Source organism: Malus sylvestris, chromosome 7 (assembly GCF_916048215.2).
Source record: "Malus sylvestris chromosome 7, drMalSylv7.2, whole genome shotgun sequence".
NCBI lineage: Eukaryota > Viridiplantae > Streptophyta > Magnoliopsida > Rosales > Rosaceae > Malus > Malus sylvestris.
Window position 1 is genome coordinate 6679608 of NC_062266.1, and position 25453 is coordinate 6705060.

Here is a 25453-nt window from a genome sequence, read left to right on the forward strand (position 1 = left end):
GCAGGAATTGGCTCGGTCGGTGCACTTGATAACAGATTATTCCTCGGCGGCAAATGCTGGGCAAGATCGAAAATTCCACCATCGCTGACCTTACTAACCAGTATTTCGAGTTCGTAATGAGTTAACAGGTAAGAAGTAGGGCTAAACTTCATAATGAGTTAACAATAATATATTCGAATTCGTTTTTAATGAAAATCAAATATAAAATCCCTCACTTCCAACTGAAGAGAAATATCACTAGATTATATACTAAATTGCATATTGATTTCACAATTAAATAACAACTAAAAATATTATCCCTCTCTCTCTTACTCTTAGACCACGAAATTGGTATTCGTGGATCATAGGAAAATTGGATTAAACTAAAAAGCAGCTTACGTTTTTAGAATCGGATCTAATTGCCTAAAAAATAACGTACAATTTAAAATGAATAGCTGTTTTCACTCGTAATTGCACTGTTTTTGTTATAAAACTTCCACACATGTCGTGATGTGCAAAACTCCAAGATTTCCATCAGCAACGCTAGTCACTTCTGCATGCACGTAATAGAGTATGAGTTATGCCTTGTACACTCCGTTGAATTAGGCTAATGAGAATATGAGATTGTTGAGGTGGTAACCCACAACACCTCGTTTAGGTTTTGTTGAACTAAATCCTTTCTAAGTTCAAAGTGGAGTTGTGCTTCACGTGTGGTTGGGAGAAATTAGAAAAACTCTAGTATCCCACAGGCCTTTAGCTTCACACCGAAAGTGCTTTGGATGATATTATGTATTTGCACGTAAGATGTAAAGAGTGTGGAATATAAGTAGGAAATGTGAGTGTATATAGAAAATGTAAATTGTATGTTAATAGTGTGGGGTGTGAGGGTATTGTGGAGAAATATATAGGGTGTATTAAGATAATTTTTAACTAAAAAAACAAATGTGTGATGTATTAAGTATGTGGGGGGGGTGTATTCAATAATATGTGTGGTGTTAATACAACAAGTCATCAAATAATGTGTTACCGATAGAAAATAAGCACATTAATAACACTTAAGTATCAATCCAATTATCAACAATAATATCATTTGGTTTAAAATTTTGATTGCCCTCATATTACCCTATTTTTTTACCAAAATCTTTTTACAAAAACAAAATATAATTATTACCTAACAGTAGGAAAATAAAACTTAATATTAGTTTGATGAATCTTTTACCATCTTGATGATCACCGTTTCACCTAGCTGACAAACTCCACGTTATCTCGCCGTTAGAAGATTTTGGGTTCAAACTACCTTGAATATTGACTCCCGGCATTTCTTGTTGGTTAAGAAAAGGTTTGGGGAGCAATTTTAGGTTTTCAACATCTCCTCCAAGCATTTGTATGACTTTGTCCATCGAAGGGCGATCACTTGGCTTCATTTGAATACACCAGAAAGCAGTCATAACCATCTTTTTTATCATTATCTTTTCCTCCTCTGTAACAATGCCCATCTCCAACAGATCATTTCCCTCACTATATTGATCATAAGCCCATAACGGGAAGTAATGTTGGATCAATTGCTCTGCGACTGTACTAAAATTCTTCTTCCACTTGCCATTTCCATCAACAACATTCCAAAACTATAGACATCAGCTTTGTATGAGACCCCTCCAATATTTTTGTAGAACAACTCTGGAGCCATATATCCGATCGTCCGTCTTGCTGCCGTCCAAGTAACAATGCTATTGTCCACGGGATATAATTTTGCAAGCCCAAAATCGGAGATCTTTGGGTTAAAGTTCTTGTCAAGAAGAATGTTATGAGGCTTGATATCAAAATGTAGAATTTGCATGTCACAACCTTGATGTAGATATTCGATCCCTCGAGCAACTCCAAAAGCAATCTCATGCATCTTCTTACAACTTAAAGCGATACTTCCTTCTTTGGAATAAATGTATTTATCAAGAGAGCTATTAGGCATGAAATCATACACTAGAGCGCGCTTTGATCCTTCAACACAATAACCAACAAGTTGCACCACATTAACATGGTGAATTCTTCCAATAGTAGCTACCTCACTAGTGAAGTCCTGCCCATTGTTTTTAGGCTTGCCCAAAAGTTTAATTGCCACAAAACGACCGCTGCGTAACTTTCCTTTAAATACAGTACCATAACCGCCTTGGCCCAGCTTGTCCTTGAATTTATTAGTCATTCTCTTAATGTCCGAGTAAGAGTACCTTATTGGCATGAAGTAGTTTTCGGTTTGCAGAAAATCTTCGATGATGCTAAACCCCGACAAATGTCTTCTTCGCCATCTATAGATCAGAAATGCAATCAGAAATGGAACCCCTAAAAGTAGTCTTCCTACTAAATATAAACCTGCACAAGAAAAATTTATCATCACCAAAAGAGTCCAGATAAAGGAAATTGAAAGAGAGAACAATTACAAGCTTACCGAGGCACATGAGTATCGCCCATCCAGGTCCTGCAACAAATAGGGCAACAGTACGAATTGTCAAAAGCTTGAGCATAAGTTATAAAAGTGTCTCAAATGAATAAAATCAAGGACTTGAGATATTATATGCAAGAAATACAAGTTCTTACTGAAGGATATCCCTGGAAACCATAGAGGATTATCTGCAAGAAATGTAAAATACAAAGTTTGAGATGTGCAAGCCCAAATAAATGATGGTAAAAACGAGCAAAAAACAAAGAAAAACTGAGTTTAATGGGACTGCTCTAGCAAAAGACTTGTAGCTTAGTTGGTTAAGCACATTCATCATTTAGCTAGAGATAGCATGCATGATTTTTTCCTCTCCCAAATATTATTTGTGTAAAAGAAAAGAAAATTGTGACTGTTCCTTGGATTGACAATTGTCGTTTAAACAAAAAGAAGAAACGAAACAAGAAATGAAAGAAACTTTTGGAGAGAACGTTCTTACTAACGTATAATCTTCCACGAGCAAAGAAACCTACAGAGATGAAATCATGAAAAAAAAACATTAGTCCACATTTAAAATCAAGTTTTGACACATACTCACCAAGAAATGGTGTTTGGTGCATTTTACATTTTTATTGTCCAGATTTTTGTATGATATATACAGAAAATCCAAAAGGGTTGTTTTATTTACACCCGCCACATTGTTGAATATGCCACATACTTAATACACCTCACATTTAATTTTTCAATTAAAACTTATCTTAGTGCACCCCACGTACTTTTCTATAATACCCTCAAACCCACACTCTCTATATACACCCCACACTGATCCCTACACCCCACGTATCCACATCCTAGGTGCAGCCTCAGTGTCCCATGGAGAAGCATCACCTTACGATCGATCCTATTTAAGTATACAAAAATTGGTACCCGTCAACCAGAACCCTCACAGATTATCTTCGAATAACATGACTTTATTACCTCCGAATAACAAAAACTTGCCGCAATCGAGTTTGTGATTTGTAATACATTCATTTTGTGATGATCAGGTGTTTTTTTCTAATAATTTAGAATAATAATTTAGGGTGCTTAGATGAAATAGTTTTGGATTTGAAACCCTAAGATCTGATCAGCCTTTTGGTTCATGTATTCAATTTTGGGGTTATTGTATTTGTTTTCATTTTTAGGTGAATAATTGCTTTCTGAAATTAGATGAGGATTAATCACCATGGTTTTAGAAGGCATCAGGACTCAGGAGTTTAGTACTTGTTTCTTTCGTGGTCCATGTTTGCATGTTGACAACTCAGAGTTGGGCTTCGATTTGATTACAGTGGTTTTCTTTTCTAATTTGTTGATCTTATGAGATCTTTAGCATTTCGCTTGATTTGAATGTTTGGTTTAGATGGATTGCCAAGTTTGACAATACAAGTATTTAATTTATTGAAAAACATAAGTTTGACAATGTAACATTATGCGTGGGGAAACGAGTTAAACATAGTGATCAGTAGCCATGGCCTTTATATTCTATGAGAATTCACGCACCTGGGATGCTGTGTGGAAAACATTTACGATTACTTCTCCATTGGCCTGGGCAGATTGGATGAAATGCCATTTTATCAACACCATATACTCGAAGCTCAAATCCATACATGAGCGCCTTGTGTATGTTTTCATAAGAGGTGTTGTAGTCCTTGACGTAGCTCGAGAGCGCCCAAGTCATCCACTCTGCACTGCAACCCTCGTCCAAATCCCCTACTTCCATCAAACCGATCTTGACGTAGCTATACGTTTTTGGTTGGCTCGAAGAAGAAGCACTTGCATCGAAGCATGGAGCAGTGTCCACATACAGAGAAGAATTCATTGGATTCGAACACTTCAAGTAAAATACAACTGTTGAAAGCGGTGAATCCCTTGGATATTTACCATACAAATCATATGGTAAATTCAATGTATCAGACTCAAGCGGAAAGTTTCTCGACATGGAGGAGCAATTGTTGTTCTGAAGGCCAGGATCTATGATGCGGATTGTGTAGTTATCATAGTTGATTGCCTGGACATAATATTTTCCGGAAGACGGTAGGTCTACTACTGTAGTGTCGTTCTCACAAGACAGCGTATACGGAACGTGGCTGCAGTGCTTTGGACTATCTTTTAGTCGAAAAGGGTAGCTTATGTTGTGAATATTGCCGCAGGAGAAGGTACAGTTTGTACTATCATCCTTTGCTCTACAAGTTTCACCGGATAAGCCAATGACAAGAAAAGCCATAATCAATAGCCAAGCAGACCAAGTGAAGGACCTGCTTCCCCTTATTCCCATGGAGAGAGAAAGAGAGAGAACAGAGAGAGAGAGAGAGAGAGAGAGAGAGAGAGGGTTTGATAATCAAACTAGCTTTCCTACATAAGTGGTGGTAATTGGAGAAGATGTAAGAGCACCTTCCCTGAATTTTCAAATTTCATATTGAATGACATATCAAAAATATCCAAAATAGAAGTCACTAGAAAATCAACAAAATCACATAAAAAATCAACAAAATCACATAATTTCAAAAAATGAAAAGGATTATCCATCAAACAAGTTCCCTGAAAATGTATTGCAATGGGGTTGTTATGGGTTCTATGGTGGTGGCGTGGAGAAAAGAAGGGGAATAAGAACCTCTGTAGCCCAAGTCAGCAGCTTTTTTAATAGTTTTTAAGTGACTTAGCAATGATGTGGCAGACATACAAGTAGGTAAGTCGACCCCACTAACGTCATGTCAGAGTACTAACAAAATTATTTACATAATTGACGGAAAATGGCAAACGAAGATGAAAGTTGAATTCTAAGGGATTAGGTGGTGAAATTTAAGTTCTATATAGCAAAAGTGAGAATGAAATAGAGTTCCAAAAATACAATCTGAAAATACAATCTGGAAAAGTTTTCGTCAATACAGTAAGAACAAAACGCACACGGACATTTTAATTCACTTATTTCCAACAACAACAAAATAATATAATTCACTTATTGTAGTCGTCACACTTGTACAGTAGAAAGGACTGTTGAGAAACTATGACTTGTGAAAAACTGCCGAGGTAGCAGGCAGTTGATATGTACTCGAATCTCTCAGCCGGGGTGTGTTTTCAGGTACTTGCATACGGCATCACATGGAGAGGGATCGGAAAAGGCTGCATACCACGTCTGCATACCGCTCAAGCCAAGTCCTAGTAGAACGCCAATGAAACCCAAGAAAGTCCAGGGACTATTGAAATGGTCATGAAAGAATTGAGCCATCCATGTCTTCCACTTGGTTTTGTAGTGATCTTCTATCTGTGCTGTAACATTTCGGTAAATCGCATCGTTAGGGACCAAGTCAGTGCTTATCTCGTTGAAGAGTTCAGCCACCTCCTGATCACTCCCAAGCAAGTTTTGAACTATGCCCTTTTTCCTCAAGTGCTTCACATCGTCTGCATGATCAATGAGCGAATCGAGGAAGCCTATGTAAGAGGTGACCACAAAATCGTTCTGGAAATCAGGACACATTTCGTAGGCTATCATGTTCATGAACTTAGGCCCCATCGAGTCGTCAACTTTTATTATGGGAAGATAAAGGAATCCACAGCATAGAAACAGAGGCTTAAAATATATGTCCATCAATGAGTTTTTCTCACTAGGCCTAAAATGGATACCGGCTGCCTGAAGCTCTTGTACGTTGCGAAAAGAATGAGGCAAGGCGCTAGGTCGAGGTCCTACCATTGTCTGAAGAAGGTCAAGAAGACGATGAGTACATCCTGGTTTTGTACTCTGGCTAGGTCGACGTCCTACCATTGGCCGAAGGTCAAGAATATGATGAGTACATCCTGGTTCTGTACTCAGGCTAGGTGGACCTGGTTCTGTACTCAGGCTAGGTGGACGTCCTACCATTCTTGTCCGAAGAAGGTCAAGAAGATGAGTTGGCTTTCTTGCCACGGCAGGGCCTTGAACTACTGGTGCTCCACCATGCATCTTGACAAATTCCTCGATTGAGGCTTTCAACCCCACACGTTTGTTGCTTGAGCTGATCAGCAACTCGAGGAGTTGATAGGGGAGTTGGTTTTCTAGCAAGAACATGTCCTGTTCTACGAATGCCACTTGGTCTCTCTTGATCTTAAAAACTTCCAACTCCTTATATTTGTACATGAATTCCAACGTCGAACACCCATCAACGAACAGCATCCACGCGAGGGCCTCATCATCGTGGTCCTTTGTTGCTTCTTCATCATAGCACTCCCGTAGCTCCTTAATCTTGTCCTCAACGTTCTTGAGCAACGTTTCATCGTTATTAATCTGCTCACTATCTTTGATAAAGTGTTCTGTCAATTGAAGCTTGACTTTCTCTGCCTGCTTGTACTTTTCTTTACCATGGTGGCGAGGACCGAGTGCTACCACCCTTGGCTCGTAGTACTTGTCTAAATTTTTGTGATCACGGAGCATGAAGGGAACCCTTTGGATCTTTGGTTCGGCATTTTTCTTTTGAGCTGCTTCTGCCAATGCTTCCCTCATTTTCTTTAGTTTCTCCCCCCTACTGGTTCTTATTACCTCCTCATGGATTGTAATCACCTCCTCTGAAGTTTGCTCCGTGGTGGTGATTTCTGCAGGTTGGCCTTGGTCTCCTCCGCTTGCTTGTCCACCTCCTCTTTTCGCAACTTTCGTCACGGACAGCTCCTTCTTCATGGAAACTACATTTTCATCTTTTTGGGACATTATTAAAGTGCTTGTCGAAACTAATTAACAAGGGAATTCAATGTGGTTTTAAGTGTTTTGGCCCTAGCGAGCTGTGTCATGCTATACAATATTTCTAGTTTGCATGCATTATATAATACGTATAATATGGCACAGCAGTGCATCACTTGAGCTCCAAGAAAATAGAAGCTTGATGATGAAGAAGAGATGTTAATTTGTTAAAGGACAGTAGTATAGATGCATGACTTTATCTGCATGGAAGCATGACTTTATCTGCATGGAAAGGTTGGTATATATGTGGTACACGATTTATGTGGTAGAAGCTGTCGTCTCTATCAAGGAAAATTAAAGGTCATGTTGTTGCCTGTAGCATACTTTATTTATGGAAAAATGCTAAGAGTACATTTTTTTTCAGACCATATTTTGTAATTACATTATATGACGGTTAATGGTTAGATTTTTCATTTAAATTATTAAAAAAAAATTCAACCATAAACCGGCACATCATGTGATGTACAAAATATAATTTAAATAGATAGCCTTTCAAGCATAGTATATCACCCTTATCTAGGAAACTACATCTTAGCATTTACATATGTTTGGAACACATTCTAGTTAAAGTAAGAAAGTAGTACTACTGGTCATGATTGCCTTACTGACCTAAAATATTATTCCTGACTTGCTTATAGTTAGGAGTCTCGGACAAGAATGAAAAGAATGATCTAAAAGCCATTGTCCTACTTACGACAAGAATATCAAATGTGATACACATGACAAGTTTAGTTTCATGAAGAGCTTGTCCAACATGCTAATACATAGATTTACGATTTAATGATATTTTCTTGCACTCGTACCATCGTACGTGAGGAGAGATTTTTCAGTGTGACCGGTACAAATGATGGTACACCACGTGTTACCATATAAATGGTGGAATATATGTGTTAACAAATTAATAACTTAAAAAATAAAACTTCCCACCACTTAACATAAAAATACGTGGTGTACCACTCATGTTCCTGTTACAATGAAAAATTTCATGTACGTGAGAGGTTTTGATTGCATCACCTTGAACTGCATTGTATATTTAACAGGACGAAACGGAACTTTTGGTTCCCTAATATATAGAAGAAACAGAAGTAACATATAGTTCACAGACATGTTGCCCTTGTAGCCAAGGTGGTAAAATACATATATTCTAGGTTAGGTACATGTTTGAGTAGTTGACAAAAACGATAAAGACTGTTTTGTTCTCATTCTAGCATCTAAGTTTCCAAGCACAAACGTGCAAAGCGAAGAACATGCAGGTGTTGAAGCAAAAATGTTGATAGCTGAAAACATGTAGAACGGCTTGCAGCAGTCGATTAAGGAGATTGCATTGTTCACTTTTTTTTAGAGTGGACATCTTCCGCACTATAGCAAAAAATATAAATCATATTTTAAGAAACGCTACTATAATGTTTGTTATATAGGTGTGTGCGTGAAAAATAAATTGTAAGTTAGCTATCTTTGGGTTTTTTGTTTTGAGATTTTGTTCTGAGTGCGGCTAACGGAACTTTGTCAGCTAGTTCAATTTTGGGGACAACTAGATTGTGGATTTCTCTAGCAATTCTGGCAAAATTGGTTGTCTCTGTTTGGTCATCGCGAGGTCTTTTGCTGTGAGTCAAGGTACAAATTTAAAAGGTTAGAGATGAATGTGAGAGTGACAAAAGAGTGTGAAAGAGTGGTGTGAAGCTTTTTCATGTGTAGGAAAACATATTCATATACCTAAGAGAAGCATGGTTTGCAAGATTTACACATGAGATGATTAAGCAAGAAGTCTACTTTACCTGTCAGATTTCTCTGTTTGATCAGGAAACAACGCTCTCTTTGAAGTCTTTGTGGGTGTAGTTGGTTGGGGTTGTTGATGCAGTTGCTGGGAGGGCGTAAATGGGCTTTGGGACGCTTCAATTAAAATTTGTTTTCCTGCAGTGGTAACAGATGTTTGCGGTGTGACTAAGGCAATTGTTGGGTTCGAATGCAGTTGATCTTGTAGTAGTCCATGAAGATGAAGTCTGTTTTCCCAAAGTCAGTATTTTGGTTTCCAAAAGAGAGCTGAAATTGTTGTCTCGTTGACCAAATTTTTTCGAGTTGGCAGAACTATGAAATGATCCTCATATCCATCCTCTATCACCAAAGTGTGGCAAGAAACACGAAGTATTTTTTCAGCATGTTTTCCTATTGTTGTAAACTGAAATAGAAAGGAACGAAGTTACCCGAAAAATGTAGAAGCCTTAAGTGGTGAATGATTCTTGGGATGAGTCGCGAACTAAGTCACTCTCTTTAAAACGTTTCGCGGCTCTACCCAAAGTGTGCAAGCAGTTCACAAACACCACGTCGTCCCCAGGATAAAACAGCCCAGAACCTTCTTCTAATAAAATTCTTCCTTGCACACCGGAAGAACCTTCGAACTAAACCTTTTCGATATGTTGCTTTTTAAATTAATATATTTAAAACTTTTTTTTTCTTCTACTATTTCTACTCTACGCCTAACTGACATATCTTTTTGTATCCTTATATATATATATAAAGAAATAGATGTTAGAGGGGGTGTAAAACTGTAAGGATATAAAGAGAGTTTATGGGGTGCACAACGGTCGGTTGCAATCAAAAGCAAAGCCGTAGGGAATCAAATGCAAAACTATCTGCAATCAAAGGAGTTATTAACATCACATTAATTTACTTCTTAAATTGCTTTAAGAAATTTTAGTTATAGACTTTGAAATGAAAAAATACGCAGTGCAAACTTTACCAATTGATGCAGATTAAATCAAAACGTAATTCAAATTCAAACAAGAAACAAAACGGTTTGATAGCATAACTCCTTAAGCTAAAATCAATTGACTTTCAATATTGGTAATAAAGCAAAACGTTGTGTATATAATATTGGTAGTAAAACAAAACATAAATATATTTAAATATTGAAATAAAAACATATTTGCTCCAACAATCCCCTACTTGTTTTTATTTAAAAAAATATATATCAAGCAACATATCATAAAGCTATGCATAAGTAAAGGTGTTTCTCAACTTGAACATGTACATAGTGTTAGTGATCCAGATTATACTAGAGTAACTTATAGTTTTGAACTCTATCTCTAACAACACCACACACATAACTTTATTAAGGTGAAGTTCAAAAAGCCAGCACATTACGGCCATGTGCTTGTATCCCAGTATAGTGAACGCTCTAGAAACTTGCCCAAGATTTCATAGGAAGCGGCCTCACTTCCACATTCACATAGGTAAGACTATCAAAGATATTCCTATAGCTAGATATCCCACTCAACATAGAGTATAGACCTTATTAAGAGAAAAAATCTCAACCTAAAAACGCTTCAGGATGTCATGCTTCTTAGGGATGGACATAGAATAATATTCCAAATTAAAATTAGCAAGACTTCACTCATATCACTTGTGCCTTGTTATTACCCTTTGAACCTATTTCTTGGGATCTCCAGTCTATAGGTTAGGTTGCTATCACCAATGACTCAATTTTCTACGGGCTTTAGTCCCATCCCTTTCGAGGTTTTCCAAACCTTTTCTCATGTTAGTCCTTTCGTCAAAAGATTTTTCCAAACTTTTTCTCATGTTAGTCCTTTCGTGAAAGGATCAACTAAATTTTCTTCAGACCGTATATAACTGGAATCATTTTCTCCCATAAAGGGGTATCTGACAATAGGTTTTTCAACCATCTTGCTTCTTCTCCCATAAAGGGGTACGTATCTAACAGTAGGTTTCTCAACCATCTTGCTTCTTCTCCCATAAAGAGGTATCTGATAGTAGGCTCATAATTTTTCGAAGAATTAGAACCCCCACTATTTCGAAGATTAAAAGAATCAACCGATTACAAAAATCACAAGGCACATTTTCATAATTGATATCAAATTAAATATAAAACATAAATTGTTATCAAATTAAAGAACATGAAAAATCAGTGATTAAAAATTAAATAAGCTCTCTCTTTAAAAACACTAAGCAATAAAACTACTGATTTTTCTGAAATGAAAGTAGCTCTCTGTGCACTTGGGGATGCTAACATACTTTTGAGCTCCAATGATATTTCATGCAGCGATAGAAAGTATAATACAAATATCAATGCATAAGGCAGCAAAAACCAAAACCCAAAAGCATGTTAATTCGAATACATGCAGCAGCAGCCAAAACCAAAGTCTATTCTAATGCATGCAACGCATCAGAGAAACATATGACTTGTAAAAATAAACTTAACGCATGCAGCAACACTCTTAAACAAACAATGAAGAAAATATGATTTTCTTTTCTTCCTAATGCATGGCAGATTGAATACCGTCTTAAAATTGTTGTAAACTGAAATAGAAAGGAACGAAGTTACCCGAAAAATGTAGAAGCCTTAAGTCGTGAATGATTCTTGGGATGAGTTGCGGACTAAGTCGCTCTCTTTAAGACGTTTCGCGGCTCTACCCAAAGTGTGCAAGCAGTTCACAAGCACCACGTCGTCCCCAGGATAAAACAACCCAGAACCTTCTTCTGATAAGATTCTTCCTTGCACACCGGAAGAACCTTCGAATTAAACCCTTTCGATATGTTGCTTTTTAAATTAATATATTTAAAACTTTTTTTTTTCTTCTACTATTTCTACTCTTTGGAAAAAACGTATGATAGGGTCCCAAGAGACATTCTCTGGAGGATTTTGGAGAAGAAAAGAGTACGAGTAGCATATATCCAAGCTATAAAGGATATGTATGAAGGAGCAAAGACTACCGTAAGAACTCGTGAAGGACAAACCGAAAACTTCCCCATAACTGTAGGATTACATCAAGGCTCATCCTTAAGTCCTTACCTTTTTGCGTTGGTAATGGATGAGTTAACATGACATATTCAAGATGATATTCCTTGGTGTATGCTTTTCGCAGACGATATAGTGTTGATAGATGAAATTCAGGAATGGGTACATGTGAAGCTTAACCTTTGGAGATAAGTGTTGGAATCTAAAGGTCTTCGCCTAAGCCGATCAAAGGCATAATATATGGAGTGCAAGTTCAGTGCAAATGGAGGCCAAAATGAGTTAGGGGTGAGGATCAGAGATCAGGAAACACCAAAGAGCGACTGCTTTCGCTACCTAGGATCTATCTTGCAAAAGAACGGAGAATTAGATGGAGATCTCAACCATAGAATACAAGCTGGATGGATGAAGTGGAAGAGTGCATCCGGCGTGTTGTGTGACCGCCGTATGCCACTGAAGCTCAATGAAAAATTTTATAGGATGGCAATAAGGCCGGCAATGCTGTATGGCACAAAATGTTGGGCGGTGAAGCATCAACACGTACATAAAATGGGTGTAGCGGAGATGAGGATGCTTCATTGGATGTGTGGGCACACGAGAAAGGATAAGATTAGGAATGAGGATATCCGAGGTAAAGTAGGAGTAGCCGAAATTGTAGGAAATTTGAGAGAAAATCGGTTACGGTTGTTTGGACATGTGCAAAGAAGGCCTACTGACGCTCCGGTTAGAAGATGCGACTACGGGATAGAGGTTCAGGGCCGAAGGGGTAAAGGAAGACCTAGGAAAACTTTGAAATAGACTCTAAGAAAAGACTTAGAGTACTTAGATCTAACGGAGGACATGACACAGGACCGAGCACAATGGCGTTCTAAGATTCATATAGCCGACCCCACTCAGTGACTTGGATTTTTCAAATCTCCAACCGAGAAGTTTTCCTCACTCGGGAAATTAAGGGAACACTACCTCAACCTACATGCTCCACTCACAAAGCTCTCAAGCCAAGCAGATATTCATATGCAAATATTAAGAGGATTACAAATCAATTCAAGTACAAATTAGGCCAAGGAGCCTACGGAACTGTTTTTAAAGGAAAACTTTCTTCTGAATGCTTTGTTGCTGTGAAGGTACTTAACAATTCTAAGGGTGATGGGGAAGAGTTTAAATGAAGTGGGAGCAATGGGTCATATTCACCACGTCAATGTGGTTCGCTTGGTTGGTTTTTGTGCGGATGGATTTAGACGAGCTCTAGTTTATGAGTTCTTTTCCAATGGTTCGCTCCAGGATTATATTTCATTAGTAGATAGAAGGAACTCTTTCCTTGGTTGGGACTAGTTGCAAGATATTGCTATCGGCATAGCCAAAGGAATAGAATATCTTCATCTGGGATGCGAACTACGAATCCTCCATTTCGATATCAAACCCCATAATATTTTGCTAGACCAAAACTTCACACCAAAAATCTCTGATTTTGGTCTGGCCAAATTATGTTCCAAGGATCAAAGCATAGTGTCAATGACTACAGCGAGGGGGACCATGGGCTACATTGCACCAGAAGTATTTTCCAGGAATTTTGGAAATGTGTCTTACAAGGAAAATGTCTATAGTTTTGGAATGCTGCTGCTTGAGATGATAGGAGGAAGGAAGAATGATGGTTCAACCACAGAGAACACAACCAATGAAGTTTACTATCCAGAATGGATTTATAACCTTCTAGAGGAAGGAGATGACCTACGAATCCATATCGGGGGAGAAGGGGATGGTAAGATTCCAAAGCAACTTGCAATTGTAGGGCTCTGGTGCATCTAGTGGCACCCAGTGGATCGTCCTTCCATGAAAACGGTAGTTCAGATGCTAGAAGGAGGAGAAAACTTGACAATGCCTCATAATCCTTTTGTTTCTGCAGGTCCTACACAAACATCACAGGCATGCATCCCCAAAATGCGCCTCCTAGAGTTAGAAGCAATTGCTAAATTAGAGTAACATGTAGATGTATACCACCAACCAGTAGTTCATAGATGAATTCAAGCGCAAACATTTGTTAGTCTATAAGCCATGAGTTGATTACATTAGTAATAATGTCTTGTATTTACTTGTGTATTCACTTGAGTTATAAATTACCAAGTGTAGGGCTCATATTGCAATTGTCTAGTGTATTCGTCGACATGATTCCCAGTAGCAAATAAGCAAACCAAAACCATTTGTCTAGTGCAAGAACGCATCTACAACTACAAGAAGCAATTTGGTAGAGATCCGATCCTATTTGCGTTTTTCACATGTTTACATAAAAAAGTTTCATTCATAAATATGGAAATTAATCATCAGTGAAAAAAGGCAGCACAGACACGATATGAGCAAAAAATGACACACATTCAGACAGACTAAATGGAATTCAAATTTATCCATCAATGTCTAAAAGAACTTGCCATGACGAACACCAATAATCTAAGCAAAGCGATTCACACAAAAGTTATGTACAATATCATTATTCATGATTACTAGACAAAGGAAATGTTTATCAATATCAGTCCTCACTCTGCAAAAGAGATACGAGACAGTATATAGAGTTAAATGTAACCCGATTGTGGTTGCGGGTTACGTTCTTACGAATAGTGTTTGGTTGTAGAGTTCATACCGCATGTAGAAGCATGACTCCTTAAATTGATCAATTGTTTTCAACATATCGGGTTAAACGTAACCTACCTTTCCCTTGCTGTTTTTTGTTTGCTTATCTCGTATTTTATTTTACTTTTTTACTGGTGTGACGAAATGTATGTCAAAACAAGAAGAAATCAAACTATTCTATTTCTGTAAAAATACCCAAATGTCAATGAAATCAATTACAACCGAAGACTCATATATAACCAAAACATTGCTTTTATACTAAAGAATATTTGTGTCGATTGAGATGGCTTTTTGCCTACCTATGACATTTTTTTTTATATAAAAACTGATACTATTAAAATTACGGGTCGATGTTTTGTCATATTTGATAAATACTTGTGTACATGTGCCATGATCATCTTTCTCATACGTTGGGAGTCACCGGATATGCGGAACCAATTAGGAAACGTTTAATTAGGAAGATATAGAGGTCCCATAATTAAATCTGAAGTATTGAGCAGCTCATGTGCAAGAAAAGTTTGGGTTTTCGAGGTGGAATTTGCCCATGTGTCACGTCATTGCAACGAGTAGCCTTAATAAACAAAAATTTTGTTCCTACTTAGTGCTTGTAGTTCTACGGACGTTTGCTTCACCAGAATTCAACGATCAAATTAGAATTCCAGCACCGAAAAACTTAATTTCTGGCGAATTTTTATGTGGTTCTCTCAGTAAGAAGGTTTAGAAATGTAGAAGAAGAATTAGATATTTTATGTGTTCCAAATACCATGCAGATGGATTAATATATAATATGATTATGCATGTTCACAACAGGTATGAGTAGGGGTGGTTCGGTATGGGATACCATACCGAAACTAGTATCCCGAATCCCAAACCGAAATTTTTCGAGAAGGGAATTTAAAGACGAATCCCAAACCAAATTTTCAAGAATCCCAAAATATTTTTGGGATTTTGGGACAAATCGGGAATCCCAAATTGAAATATGAAATTATGAATTGTTTTTCAAATATATAATTCAAGAACACATTCATGAACTAGGAATGTCATTTCATTCACACTACCATTTAATCTAAAACTGGCATCAGAGTCAAAATTCAAATTAATTAAACCCTTTTTGCAATCTGTTGAGAGACAAAAGAATCAAACCTTCTGAAATCATCAGCCATGGCAACAGCAATAATAAAATCCAAGTGTAGGGCATTCCAGGTTGCATAGCATCCTGAAAATTTCGGGAATTTTGGTTTGGGATCGGGATTTTTTCGGTTCGGTTCGGGATTTTCGGGAATTATTTCCACCCCTAGGTACGAGGAAGGGATGCATTGTTGGGAGACATCTTCTCATATGGGTGTTTTCTTTCTGCGTTCTTTCACACTTCAAACTTCATCTAAAAGGATGAGTCTGTTGATAAAAAAATAAAAAAATTAATTAAATCCAAAAATAATTAATTAAAGTATTTAATTATTAGAGTCCGAATGCCCATCTTTTGATAATTAATTATATATTAATTAGCACATCCCAAAGCTCAACCCCAAAGGTAAGCCCAATTTTATTTTCCAAGGTTCATCACTCCAATCACTTTCTATAAGGACAAAGCCTCATAAACTAAACAAATCCAAAGCCACGTGGCTCCCTGCACCATATAATAGCATTAAGTATAACAAGAAAATAAGCTACACAAGAAGGAAACCCATATAATTGCATTAACTATACTAATGTTACCGAAACTACATCTTGTATTCTGGAAAATTCATACATGGTCGAAGCTCTATTCAGCATGATAGGCACAAATAATTGCCACACACTTTATACAATTCAAGTGAAAACATCAATGGCTGCTAACCTTGTTGGAGTCAAAGATAAAATTGAGTTGAAATTCTTCAACACTTCAACTTCTTCTCAATGTTTTCAACCCAACTTTCTTCAAAATCTTCGTGTACACTAAGAACAACTTTCTTCAAAATCTTAGTAAAAACCATCTTCAACAATTACTTACTTCATTGATCTCTTGAATAAACACTCTTGTTACTTCATTCTTGTCTTCAACACAGTACTCTTATTACTTCATGGGTGTCTTCAACACTTTCAATAAAACAACCAAATTCCAATAAAGCAGTTGAAGATAACTAAATAAAAAACAAACAAAAACAAGTGCACTTCAACAAACACTCGGGATCAAAACCAAAACAACCGACAAAATTCACACGCGTGGAACTTCTAGCTCAAATCAAGAACAATACAACCTCAAACATTCCTTGCAAATCTTTAATAACAAAAACCCATAGTTTTACACCTTGAAATTTGAATACTTGTTTGGTAGGACTGTTTTCAAAAACTGGATCCAAAACTAACTCAAAATTGGCCTACTTCTTGAAAACACAAAATTGAACTTTTAGGGTTTTTGAACTCAAAGCCAACTGCTTTCTCTCTCCTCTCCTCTCACTCCGGATCTTCTCCTGCTAGCTCTCTATTTCTATCTTCTCTGTGTTCTCCCCTCAGTTCTTCTCTCTCCTCCAATGCTCTCTCTCATATGTCAGCTACCCTATCCTCCGACCCCTCTATTTGGATCCATCTGTCCGTCCGATTGAACCTACAAGTTCCCGACTCCACCGGGGTGCTGTAGGGTTTTTTTCTTTTCTTTTTTTATTGTTGAGATTTGAAAACAACTTTGAATCTCATACCAAACAAGTTCTTAAGACATGTTTTGAGAAATGATGAAAACTTCTAACAACGTAAAAAATAAACACCTAAATCCACAATCTTAATCTATCAGTCATAAATTTTAAGAATTTACAATTATTTTCCGCCAATCCATATCTTTCAAGAAACAAAATTAATTTTTCTCAAAACAAAAAAGAAACAAAATTAATTACACAAAAGTTATGAAATACTTAATAATTACAACTTAATAAAGAATTAGATAAAAATACCTGCAGTCATGGCGAAGATTGCGGACCAAGAGACTGGTGGGAAGATCCCTACCACGACCTCCATAGCGACCTCTCGGGCTAGGGCTACGGCGTCGCCTGCCGTAACCCCTCGGCGGCAAAGGGCTATAACTATAGCTCCTACCCCTCATTTTCTTTCACCTGCAATAATCCCCACCACGAATTACAAACCGAAATTGAAATCGAAAACCCTAATTTCACTGTAACAAATCACAAACCCAATATTGAAGACCAGCACATAATTATTTATGTAATAAATCGCTCTTTTGGGTCGAATACTTACCCGCAATCTCTCTGATTTGGTAGATGTCGGGTCCTAGGGTTTTAAGCTTTGGAGACCCGTCTAACCGGGTCGGATTTTGACGACTGGCTTTTTCTGAAACGAATCGTAGCAGCCCGGCTAAAAAGATTGGAGAAATGCTAGTAGCACTCGCCTAAAAAGCAAGTCCGCAAGACTCTCCCTCCAGCACCTCCACGTGTATTTCCACTTCCTCGGTTAAGCTTTATATTAGTTCCATAATGTTTTTTTTAGTAGTATTATATTCACCCCAATGTCTTATCTTTTTACTCATCTTATATTCCCATCCACCAAAAAAAGTTAAAAAAAAACCATACTATTTTTCCACCTTCTATTATTCCCAAAGCATCCTTACCCCTAACACCCTGCTCAATGGCCTCATATCCCATCATTACTGGTCGCTTAAAAAGCCCAGATACCGTCATATCAATGCTTGATTTCCTTCCAGTAACATGTCCTCCATTCTATTTTCAATTCTTTGAATTTCCAAATATGAAATAATTTTGAAACAAAATTTTTAGAATCTCTTTTTTTTTAATTTTTTTTTTATTTCAGTTGCAAAGTTTTAGAATCTCTTTTTTTTTTTTATACACCGAATTCCTTTTGAAAATAGTAGGTTGGTTATATACAAGTTTTCTATAGGAATTACAGAGCTTAGGTAGTATTGATGTGAGTATGTTTGCCTTATGTTATAGGAGTAAAGAAACCAGCTGGAATAACTGAAGAGATCCAGAAGCATTTTGGTTGTAGGTGGGTTTGACATTCAATGTGGGTGAGTTTGGTTAATTTCTCTAGATTATTAAATGTTTTTATATGTGTACCAGGCTGTAGATCACTGGAGAGTTCAAAGAAAGCTTTCAAGTGTTACTCACAAGGTAAAGTAGAATATGCCTTCTTTTCCTTCTTTTGCTTCCATGTTGACAGGTGTGGAGTTTCTTTACAAATGTTTTAATCTGAAAATTATTCTTTTCGGAGCTCTGCAGATAACTTCATTGAATGATATGTGCAAACAATCACAAGAATACATTGCAAGCTTGCAATAGTACAGTAGTAAACATCACGACTTTTTAACAGTTGACGAAAAATTTAAGCGCATGGAGGAGGAAAAAGTTAATATGGTGGAGAACCTGAGCATGTTAAGAAGTCAACTTTTAGTCTCCAGAGTGAGCTTCTTATTTGGAATTGTTGCTAATTACATAAGGAATTTCTCTTATTACGTATCTATAAATCTTCTGTGTTTTCCTGAGCAGAGCAAACTTGCAACGGTACAATAGCAAACTGCACAATGACTTCTTAAAAGTTGAGGAAGAATTTAAGTGCGTGGAGAAGAAAAAGTTAATATGGTGGAGAACCTGAGTATGTTAAAGGGTTAACTTTCAGTGTCCAGAGTGAGCTTCTCATCTGGAATTGTTTCTAATGCATAATGAATTTCTCTTATTATGTATCTATAAATCTGACTTCCATGTTCTCCTGAGTAGACATGTATTGAAAATTCTATACAGGGTGGTACTAATAGTTTGTTGTATGACTCACATTAAGATCACATATACTTGAAAAAGTTCATGTCGTGTTCTGTAGTCCTGACTTTTGTTTCTTCAGTGCATTTTAAATGGGTAAGGAGTAGGCCAAATAGTATGAAATTTAAAGTTGGTTTCCCTTCATGTGTTCTCTTTCAGATTTTTGTTTCTGAAAATGAATTGCTTCAAAACTTTTATTGGCAAAGTTCATTTGACCTTTTTTGGATTAGCCACTCACTTTTTTGTTTCTCATTTGAACTTCTATTGGCAAAGTTCACTAGAATGTCCAAAAAATAAAAAATAAAAAAAATCAGGCATTGCACTGTTCGGGATGATAATTTATATCCAATATGATCATTAGTTAGTTAGAGAACCTGATTTGGGAAGTGGGTTTTAAAGTTTAAATAGTTTTGTTGTGTGTAATTTTCTTGCTTTGCCTACCAAGAATCTAATAACCGAAGGCTTAGTTGTTTTCCCCAAATGGTTTTCAATTTGTTGTAGGTAATCAAGAGCTACTAAACTGTTATGCAGCGGGGAATGGAAGGAAAGTAAAAATTCTAGCTTTTAATCAAAGAGAGAAATGGAGCGACACTAAACAGAAGATAGGTAAAACTGACTAATACTTTCTTTCCATTTAAATATAAATCAATTGATTAAGTTTGTGTTTAAAATGAAGTTTCAATTGTTTCTGAATTCTAACAACGATCTCCTACGCATTAAGATAATCTATTTAGCGTTTTGATCCACTTTTGATTATGCATAACTTCAATTCTTTTCCATATAGAGTTTCCATTTTTCTTACGAGTGAGAGAAGAAGCTTTAATTTGGGTTCACAGTTTTTCCCTTTGTAGATTTTCGATGTAGGACCGAGTTTTCAAAAGGCACTTCAGGCTCTGGAATTTTTTTTTGTTATGCTTTTGTTATCATGTTCTAAATTGTGCAAACCATTTCTTTAATTAGAGAAAATTAAGCACAATCCTGCTTATATACATATTATTAATTTAAGAAACAATTTTGTTAGTCTTTTTTAAGAAAAATGATATAAGAAACTGCAACTTACTTTTGGGTTTCATTCTTCACTGATTTTTGAGTTTATGCCTAAGTCATAATCTATTCCAAATACAGGCTGAGCAAAAGGAGGAAAGATTTAAGGAGGTATGTGTATTATGTGTTTTCATCAATACTTTCTCAAAATGTGCTTTCATTGTTGGTTTCTATTTAGCTCTAGAAAAACTGTACAAAAAGGAGTAGAAATATTTTTAGGCATCTTTTAACAGCCATTTTGTTTCCCATATATAGAAAACCCACAAACGTGAAATGGGTTTTAGGTTTTTTATTGAAATGTGTATTCTGTACTCTTACACTACCTCTCTCTCTCCTCTCCTTCTCTCTCTCCGTGTGGATCTCTCCTCTCATCCAAGGAAGATGCAAGAACTGTCAGTAGAGCTTCCAACACAGACTATTCCTCACTGTGAACCATCAAATCATTCTGATCTGCAATTTGACCGCCTGCAACCATCAGATGAAGATTTAGATGAAGAAAAAAGTTGGAATTTGGACGGTTGTTTAATCTGATTGGGTTTTTTTTTGGTTTCAGGAAAATTGGTGTGCGAATTCGAGGGTTTCTGTGTACAACCTTGCAAACCCCTTCTGATTAAGGTCTGAGTTTTTTTCTTTCAAATCTTTTCTTCTTTTTATTGATGATTTGTGTGTGGCTGTTCGATCTAATTCAATTTTTCTTTTTAGGAAATCTTGGTCTTCGAGATTTAAGGTTTTCGTGTTGATCGATTGTTCGATTGATGTAAAATTAAAGTCCTCTGTTTTACTGTGTTGTTTCTGTTGCAGGTGGCGGTGTTTTCTTGGTTTTGTGCTTTGGTCTCAGAAATTGAATAGTTTTTTTTTTTTTTTTTTTGGTGGTTTCGTGCTATCTTCAACTCCAAGTGGAAAGTCCAAGGAGCAAAAATTGGACAATCACAATTATTTTTGGTATTTATATTTAATTTTTAACTCAATTTAATTAATTAATTATTTTTTTCACCAATTAATTTGAATTATGTGGTGAAATGATCATATATAATTAAGCTTATTAGTTTGCTATTTTTTTGGGTGTGTTCTAGCAGGGGGATCGGATTTCAAGTATTTTTTAGGGTGTGTAAAACGGTTGAGCGGAGGCACGAAAATTTCTTAGGTAAAGTTCCTCTGCCCTTCTCCATCTTTTAAAACGAAGCCTTTAAGCACACAACTTCGTTTTTCGAAGTATTTTTTATGTGCTGCTGTCAAGAGTCATCAGTTTTTAGGCACACAAGTGATCGTATGGATTAGAATTTGATGAAATTACACTGATTCAGATGATATTGATCAAATGAATGAAGTTAAAAACTGAAAATTACAATAGTTTCATGAACTCTTTTAATTCTTTCCGTTTTTTCAGTGCATTAGACAATTTGATTCTAAGATTAGTACATAGTTATGTATTTTTTTTTATCTTGCAGATTTACGAATAAGGATAAACTGAAGATTTAAGTATTCAAATTCTGAATAAGGAACCCTTTATATATTTTTTTAAATTAATTTGGAATTATTGAAATCAGTGATGGAAAATCTGCCACAGTGAAAAAACTGAAGATTTAACTATTCAAGTTCTAGGTACAAAGCGAGAGGATAGAAAGCAGGATGTGATATTTACACGTCCATTTTTACTTCTTACATACCTCTTTAATTTTTGATCGTCGGATCGGATGAATTGAAGATCAACGAATATAAATTAACAAAGAGTGTGTAAGAAGTAAAAAGTGGTGAAATCTTAAGACTTTATGGTTGTACAACTGCTATTTTTTTAGTTACTGTTGATTATACTATGTGATTCCGTTTTTACCCCTTTTTTGTTTCTTTGGTCTTTTCACTCTTCAGTCTTTTGCTTGGTTTTTGTCTATCTGAGAAGGGAATAATCTAGATGTACACGTGTGGATCATCTGGGAAGGGAAAGAGGTAGAATATACACGTGTTCATTTATCTTCCGTTAAAGATTTGATTGTTTATTTAATCTAGGAAGGGTATAATCTAGATGTTCATGTATCCGAGAAGGGAATGATAACAACCACCACTATTACATCTCACAATACATAAAGATTTGATTGTTTATTTAAAGTATTTGTTGGCTTTTAAAAATTTGTCCCGTTGTGAGATTTTTCTTCCGTTAAATGAGGCTTTTGTTGGGTGTGTGAGAATGTGAAAAGTTTGTCTCTTTATGCGATTTAAATGTTTTTTCTTGGTAGGCTTATATCAAACAATATTAACAAATAGACATTTGTCGTATTAAATGGGATGGTAGGTATTGGTCTCCTTGCCTTTTTTGTGTGTATTTTATATTGGCAAATAAGAACAATGGGGTTGTATGAAGAAAAGATAGATGGTCAACAGTATACCCGGTTTTAGTATAGAAATAATAAATAAATATAAATATGCACTTTTGTTATATGTTATGATTTGTTGTATAGAGAATTGAGAAAAAAGTTAAAGACAAATCCGTGTTTTTGAGTTACAGCAATTAGTAAATATATAATGACATTGATTAGTTCACTTAAAGAGTTTAATCCTTCGTTGGTTTATTTGTATTGTGTGCTTGAGAATGAAAGCAATGGATAAGGAATTGTTCCTTTTATTAGCAATTATATGAAGTAGGCATATTATGCAATACAAGTTCTACATTCATTTAGTAAATATTGAGTTTATTTTTATCGAATAGTGACATTTGATTCAGGTTTAAGGTTCTTAAATGTTTGTATTTTGAAAATTGATTTCAATAGTCTTTTATGAATTTTTTTTTTTGCTTACATAATTATGTGCTGCTTCAGGGACACCTACTGCATTGGGCACAACTTATTACGTTATTAGACCAGGATCTAATTGCCTAAAAAAACAATGAATAGCTGTTTCCACTCTAATTGCACCGTTTTTATTATAAAACTTCCACACATGTCGTGATGTACAAAACAACAAATAATCAGATGTAAATTAGGTGATAATATTATTGTTATTGACAGTGAGCTGATGAGTCACTTTAAATCAGATGGGGTATCATTAGTTGACTTGGAACTAGTTGAAATAAAAAGCGGCAGATCTCTCTACCACCAATTAGCACACACCTAGTATCCCTGTACAGCAAACGAGCCAACTAAGAATAGGGCTCATTTGTCGAAAGATTTTTCAATGTTTTCGAAACACATGCATATATCTTATATGTTATTATACAAATAGATGGATATTTGAAGAAAAAAATTATCTCTAATATAATGTCATATAGCGTACGGCGTGGTGTTTCAAGTACATTGAAAAATTTCTTCCATTTGTCATATTGTTGATGCTTTCATTAAGGACTTGTTCCCCTCATAAGTCTCTCCCACATTTTAGGTCTAAACCGAATGTCCCCCACCAAAAAGTAATCTAGCATGTAAAAGTGCATGTGATTTACATTTAAGAAAGAGTGGTGTTATTCACAAATGTTTTTTTTTTATCTTTTATGCATTTTTTTTTCAATTGTTGATTGTCGGATAAAAGAAATTAAAGAAGATTAAATAACAAAAATTAACAGGACGTGTGCATATAGCACCACCGTCTGGAAATATATAGCACTACTTAAATGCTATGCTCTCTAAGGTGGGATCTCAACTCTCAAGTGATGAAGAATTGTGGAGTCACCGAGTGGAGTTACCGAGATGACTCAAGTAGAAGCTCATCTCCAAAATAGAAGGAAAAAAATGTTAATTTTTGGGATAATGCTAGGAAGATCAAGTTTTTAAACTAAATTTGCAAATCAAATAGGCTTTTTTTATTAGCATCCTATATAATGTTGAATACAGCTCCACATTAAAATTTAATATTAAATGACTTATATACCCTACTATCCTATGACAACTTCGACCTTATTAGGTTATAAAAAAAAAAAAAACAAGAAATTTCGAAATACACTCCGAATCATTTTTAACTTATTATTTATCTTCTTCAACTCTCATAACCTGTCTCGCCCTCAATTGTAGAAAAAAACCTTAAGCAATGAAACTACAAACACACTAATATTGAGAACAATTATTTTTGACAAATGGGACGTTTCGGAAAGCTTCAAGATTTCTTGTTCATGTGAAGTATTCATGTGAAGTTTTGTTTACGTGAAGTTTTGGTTATGTGACAGACATCGAACGATCATTGTTGTTGATGACCAACAGGTTAAACTAGTTGACGGACAGAATCAAGGAGAGTAGAAGAGCAATGCTGGAAATGGAGTAGCTTCAGGTCTCAATCCTCCAAGATTTCCATCAGCAACGCCAGTCACTTCTGCATGCACGTAATAGAGTATGAGTTATGCCTTGTACACTCCGTTGAATTAGGCTAATGAGAATATGAGATTGTTGAGGTGGTAACCCACAACACCTCGTTCAGGATTTGCTGAACTAAATCCCCTCAAGTTCAAAGTGGAGTTGTGCTTCACGTGTAGTTGGGAGAATTTAGAAAAATTCTGGTATCCCACATGCCTTCAGCTTTACACCGAAAGTGCTTTGGATGATATTATGTATTAATTGCACATGAGATGTAAAGAGTGGAGTGTAAGTAAGAAATGTGGGGTGTATATAGAAAATGTAAAGTGTATTTTAAGAGTGGGGTGTGAGGGTACTATGGAGAAACAAGTGGGGTGTATTAAGATAATTTTTAACTAAAAAAACAAATGTGTGATGTATTAAGTATGTGCGATGTGTTCAACAATATGTGTGGTGTTAATATAACAACCATCAAATAATGTGTTACCAATAGAAAATAAGCACATTAATAACACTTTAAGTATCAATCCAATTATCAACAACCATATCATTTGATTTAAAATTTTGATCTTCCTAACATTACCCTATTCTTTAGCAAAAACTTTTTACAAAAACAAATTATAATTATTACCTAACAGTAGGAAAATAAAACTTAATAGTAGTTTGATGAATCTTTTACCATCTTGATGATCACCGTTTGTTTGTACCATACTTAGGGCCTCTGTATTTAGATCTCGTATAAATAGTTGGGAGACTTAAATGTAATTATATAATAAATGAAGGGGCAAATATATAAAAAGGGGAGGAGCCCTTAGTCTATAAAAGGGCCTCATCACCCTCACAATAGGGACAAGCTCTCAT

General features: G+C 36.0%; 1 protein-coding gene, 3 long non-coding RNA genes and 1 pseudogene across 6 annotated transcripts; 2 read left to right on the forward strand and 3 right to left on the reverse strand.

Annotated features, from left to right (window-relative positions):
- Window positions 1-1217: 1217 nt before the first annotated feature.
- Window positions 1218-4756, reverse strand: LOC126630045 (LEAF RUST 10 DISEASE-RESISTANCE LOCUS RECEPTOR-LIKE PROTEIN KINASE-like 2.3; annotated as a pseudogene).
- Window positions 4757-5231: 475 nt separating this feature from the next.
- Window positions 5232-7191, reverse strand: LOC126628282 (UPF0481 protein At3g47200-like). Its single transcript, XM_050297911.1, has one exon. The coding sequence runs from the start codon at window positions 7119-7121 to the stop codon at window positions 5505-5507; it is 1617 nt and encodes a 538-aa protein (XP_050153868.1). The 5' UTR covers window positions 7122-7191; the 3' UTR covers window positions 5232-5504.
- A 9000-nt stretch (window positions 7192-16191) lies between these two features.
- On the reverse strand, window positions 16192-17910 carry LOC126628296 (uncharacterized). The gene is made up of 3 exons (XR_007625339.1): window positions 17749-17910; window positions 17448-17606; window positions 16192-16599 (listed from the first exon to the last, which is right to left on the reverse strand). It is a non-coding gene; the product is annotated as an uncharacterized LOC126628296 (long non-coding RNA).
- Window positions 17911-18108: 198 nt separating this feature from the next.
- Window positions 18109-19874, forward strand: LOC126628302 (uncharacterized). 2 transcript variants are annotated; one of them, XR_007625358.1, is made up of 5 exons: window positions 18109-18513; window positions 18588-18638; window positions 18747-18926; window positions 19014-19151; window positions 19782-19874. It is a non-coding gene; the product is annotated as an uncharacterized LOC126628302 (long non-coding RNA). The 2 variants fall into 2 exon arrangements; XR_007625359.1 differs by lacking the exon at window positions 18588-18638 and having other exon boundaries at window positions 18111-18513.
- Window positions 19875-20789: 915 nt separating this feature from the next.
- On the forward strand, window positions 20790-22448 carry LOC126628300 (uncharacterized). Of its 2 annotated transcripts, none has more exons than XR_007625354.1 (4): window positions 20790-20939; window positions 21126-21266; window positions 21398-21468; window positions 22191-22448. It is a non-coding gene; the product is annotated as an uncharacterized LOC126628300 (long non-coding RNA). The 2 variants fall into 2 exon arrangements; XR_007625353.1 differs by lacking the exon at window positions 22191-22448 and adding an exon at window positions 21773-21919.
- The last annotated feature ends 3005 nt before the right edge of the window (window positions 22449-25453 follow it).

Coding starts and splice junctions, on each gene's coding strand:
- LOC126628282 (XM_050297911.1), bottom strand. CDS start 7,121: ATGTCCCAAAAAGATGAAAATGTAGTTTCCATGAAGAAGGAGCTGTCC.